General features: G+C 43.6%; 1 protein-coding gene across 1 annotated transcript; it reads right to left on the bottom strand.

Annotated features, from left to right (window-relative positions):
- Positions 1–920: 920 nt before the first annotated feature.
- On the bottom strand, positions 921–2,867 carry LOC121744232 (peptide-N4-(N-acetyl-beta-glucosaminyl)asparagine amidase A-like). Its single transcript, XM_042137715.1, has one exon. The coding sequence runs from the start codon at positions 2,820–2,822 to the stop codon at positions 1,080–1,082; it is 1,743 nt and encodes a 580-aa protein (XP_041993649.1). The 5' UTR covers positions 2,823–2,867; the 3' UTR covers positions 921–1,079.
- Between the last annotated feature and the right edge of the window lie 1,254 nt (positions 2,868–4,121).

The following is a 4,121-nucleotide window of genomic DNA, read 5'->3' as shown; positions in this document are numbered from 1 at the left end:
CCGATGCTCCAGTTCCCGTTCCATATGCGCCACCTCCACCCCCCACCAACTCGTTGTGGCAGCTTTTGGCCCAACTCAATATAGCCGATAGGTCCACTATGACCCCCTCGCAACTTCGATCGCACGAGGCCATGATATTGGGCCTCCAAAGAAATTGGGGGTAGTGCCGCCGGATGAGTAGTCCACGGGGGTATTTTTAGCTTTTAATTATGTAATTTTTAATTTTTAGGATTTTAATTATGTCTTTTTTATTTGTAATTTGTAATATTTATTGTGGTTTTTTTAATGAATTTTAATTTTATGGAAATGTTTTTGTTTAATTGAATTTTAAATTGAATTGTACTCGTCCTTGCGGAAGAGTACAACCGTGGGTGTTGTGCTCTTGTCAGGGAGCAAGCAGAAAAAGTGAGGTCGGACCCACAACCGTGCTCGCTGGCAAGAGCACGGTTGTGGGTGCTCTAAGGTATTTTGAGCTTGGTAGCTTAGTTATTAAACAACTCCTTAGCAAAGTGTGTACATAGCCTATTTTCACGAGTTACGACCGATAAACAATCACGACACATACCGGTAACTGAAACCAAGACCATAACCGATATAATTGATTCTTAGGTAAGTCATAACCAACTTTAATCGATTCAATTATTGGTTACTTACTAAGTGAGTAATTGTTTAAATACTCATATTTCTATTAATCTCATTGTTATCTTGTAATTGAATGCCACTATAAGATATAGAGGAATAATATGATGAGGTAAGTATTTTGTCCTTCCACAGTATTGCAAAGTTGAGTCATCCAAAGGACCTACAGTTCCACCCACAAATTTTGATTTCTTATCTACAAAAGACGAATATTATATATATATATATACATATCGTTAAACTGCGAATTTCAGAGGGTAATATTGTCAGAAATACAGAGATTAAACAGAAACTCCATGACAGAAACTCTTGATCACTCGGAAATGCAAATCCAAAACCTACATGCACCAAATAAACAAATGCAAAAAAAAACAAAAATAAATGCGAAAGACTCACACATCATCAATCCATAAACACAACAAGCACTCTCTGAATTCTTTCTAATCAGATGATCCAGATCCAGAAACACCCCTAGCACCGCAGAGGAAATTCTCGGCGTCGCGAACCACGGCGCCTTCATTCGCCGATATCTTCCGATTATAGCAGCTGTGGCTATCCTGCACTGCGTAAGTCTGCGACGTGGCGCCACTGCCGGAGACCACGTCGTGTCCCTGCACGAACATCCACCCTCTGCACTTCTGCTTGTTCTTCAATTCGCTCTCGAAATGATCGATCTTCTTCTCCTCCTCATACGACACCTCCAGATCCGTCGACATTTCGTAATTCTCCTCCCCAGATCTCGCCGCCGTCGCCGTTTTCAGCGTCAGCGGGTACTTTGAGTCCACGCTGGAGCTCGCCACCGTGCCGGAGGACGCCATCGTGATCTCGATCTGTTTCTGCACGGTCACCTCGTGCTCGACCTTCACGATCGTGCCGTTGCTCATGTAGCTGACCTCGTTGTCGAATTTCAGCTTCGTGATCGCGCGTGTGGTTAGGTTTCCGGCGCTCGAGTGCACCCAGCCGGAGGATTCCGAATCCCTCTGTCCTTCCGTTCTGAATTTGCCGTCGAGCTTCGCGAAGCTGGATTCGCGCTGGATACGGCTGTTAGGGTTTTTGTACTTGATCAGCCCGGCGGTGACGCGCACCGGGCCGTCGTCCAGCCAGAGGTGCAGATTGGCGTCGACGAGCCAGAAGGGGATCGATTCGGCGACGCCGAATCCGAAATTGTGCGGTTTGTCGTCGAGCAGCGTACCTAGAAACGGAGTGAGCTCGATTTCGTAGGAAGGTAGGTTGAAAGCGCCGATTGCGACGATTGGATCCCAAAACAGGGGGTTTATGCCCCCGGTGAAGACGACGGGGAAGGGGAGGACTGATCCGACGACATTGCCGTCGAGCTTGACGAGAACCTCGCGGTAGACGCCATGGCCGCGCGTGATGTTTAATCCGTTTCTCTCGATGTAGTAATCGGGCGGGTTTGAGTACCAGAATTCGTCGTCGCCGTGGGCGGAGACGTAGACCTCGATCACTGCTCTGTACGTGTTGCTAGGGATTTGAATCTCCCTGGAAACGGCGTCGTTCTCGCTCTGGATTCTGAACCAGAACCCTTCCTCTCCGCCGGCCGACACCGGGATGATAAAATCGGCGGGGATTTGGTCCAATTCCAGCGACGCAGTGGGCCGGCGGCTACTGAGTGGGGTTTTTCTGATGTTGTAGAAGAGGAAGGTGATGTTGACGTGGAAGATGCCGGTGTATGTGTCGTCGACGATGTTCTCGAGCATGACGGAGAGGGTGAGGTTGGAGCGGCGGAGGAGGGAGGAGTAGCGGGTGATGTCTTTGCGGAAGGTCCAGGAGATTCCGTGAGGGGTGGGCTCGGGGGTGCTGGTGCGGAGGAGCTCGGCGCCGGCGAGCCAGACTGCGGAGATGCGGTCATATTGCGAGCCATTGGAGGCGCCGGAGAATTGGAGGACGGCATTGGACCAGGTGCAGTCGAGGGGGGCAGAGTAGTTAGTGGCGGTGGGGGGGAGGTTGTAGGTGTTGCCGAAGCTGTGGGTGAAGAGGGGGAGGCTGCAAGCGGGGGTCAGGGAGTCGTAGGGAAGGGGGCGGGAGACTTCGATTAGTTTTTGGGGTTGGGTGGAGGCGGAGCGGCGGGTCTTGGGGAACGGGTGGTGCTTGAACGGCGGAGGGGAGGCGCCGGAGAAAGGGAGGACGAGGAGGACTGAAAGGAGGAGGATAGATAAATGCATTTTGTTTTTTTTTTGTTGCTGAGAAATTGAAGATGTGAAGAGAATTATTCTTCACTTTATAACTTTATTATTCTTCTTTTTTCTTTTTATTTTCCTATACTAAGATTCAACGTTTGCATCATTAGCAAATTAGACAGCTTCAATTCCTTTCGATCACCAAGATATTTTCATTTTATAACATGTTAATATTTAACATAATGTTTATATGTCACTAAGGAGCGAACAACAATGTTTTACAATTTACACTAACATCCAATAAATAGATTTTGTTAACTGATCTTGACTTCTAGTATTAGTACCAAGTTGGTAGTATGAAATTATCTCAAATGATAAAATTCAAATTAGAGTAAGGAAATAACTTTGATAGTAACCCAAGACTTATTCCATTTTAGGATCTAATAAATTTATTTCGAGTTTACAACATAACATACCTGAGTGAGTATAAAAAGTAAATGGATAAAGAACATTCTTTAAATTTGAATACGTTTTTCTCCTTCCGCCCCACTCAAGATGACCACATTCTTGAGTGACACGAAGTTTTAGGTGGAATAACTATTTGTGATAAAGTAGAAAGGAAAAAATGATTGAATACTTTAATGAAGAGAGAAGAGAGAAGAGAGATTTAATTCCAAATATAGAAATTGGACATCATTGATATGATAAACAAAAGATGAAAGGTGTACATCTTAAATGAGACGGAGGGAGTAGTAAATAGTTAGAGTAAATCACTATTTCCTGTAATATTTATATTACAATGAATATGAGTTTAATGTATTGTTGGATATATTTTCATAAATTAATTTTGGTATAAATATAAAAAAAAATAGTAATCTCTCCGTTCCCTCATAGTTGAGGTAAAACTTTCAGCACGGAGTTTAAGAAAGAGATATTTAATGTGTTTAGTAGATTAAAAAGTAAGAGAGGGAAAAAAAGGTGGAGAGAATAGAAAAGAAAGTGAATAAAGTAAAGAGAATAAAATAAAAGAGTAAAGTAAAAGTGAGAAAAATGATACTCCCCCCGTCCTACAATAAAAGTCACATTTCACTTTTACCATAAATGGTAAGTAGGTCTTACATTCTACTAACGTACTTCATTCATATTCTATTATAAAAACCAATATAAAAAGTTGGAACCAAACTAAATTTTCCAATTAACTTTTCCAACTCACTATTATTTACATTTCTCGAAATCCGTGCCCACATCAAATGTGACTCCTATTGTGGAACGGAGGGAGTAATTATTACTCCGTTCGTCCTCGAAAAGTATGACCATTTGGTTCGATACATGTTTTAATGCATA

The sequence above is a fragment of the Salvia splendens genome, chromosome 1 (genome assembly GCF_004379255.2).
Source record: "Salvia splendens isolate huo1 chromosome 1, SspV2, whole genome shotgun sequence".
Classification (NCBI taxonomy): domain Eukaryota; kingdom Viridiplantae; phylum Streptophyta; class Magnoliopsida; order Lamiales; family Lamiaceae; genus Salvia; species Salvia splendens.
This window is presented reverse-complemented; position numbering and strand designations above follow the sequence as displayed.

Excerpts from the sequence above, each read along its gene's own strand:
- LOC121744232 (XM_042137715.1), bottom strand. The coding sequence starts at position 2,822 with ATGCATTTATCTATCCTCCTCCTTTCAGTCCTCCTCGTCCTCCCTTTC.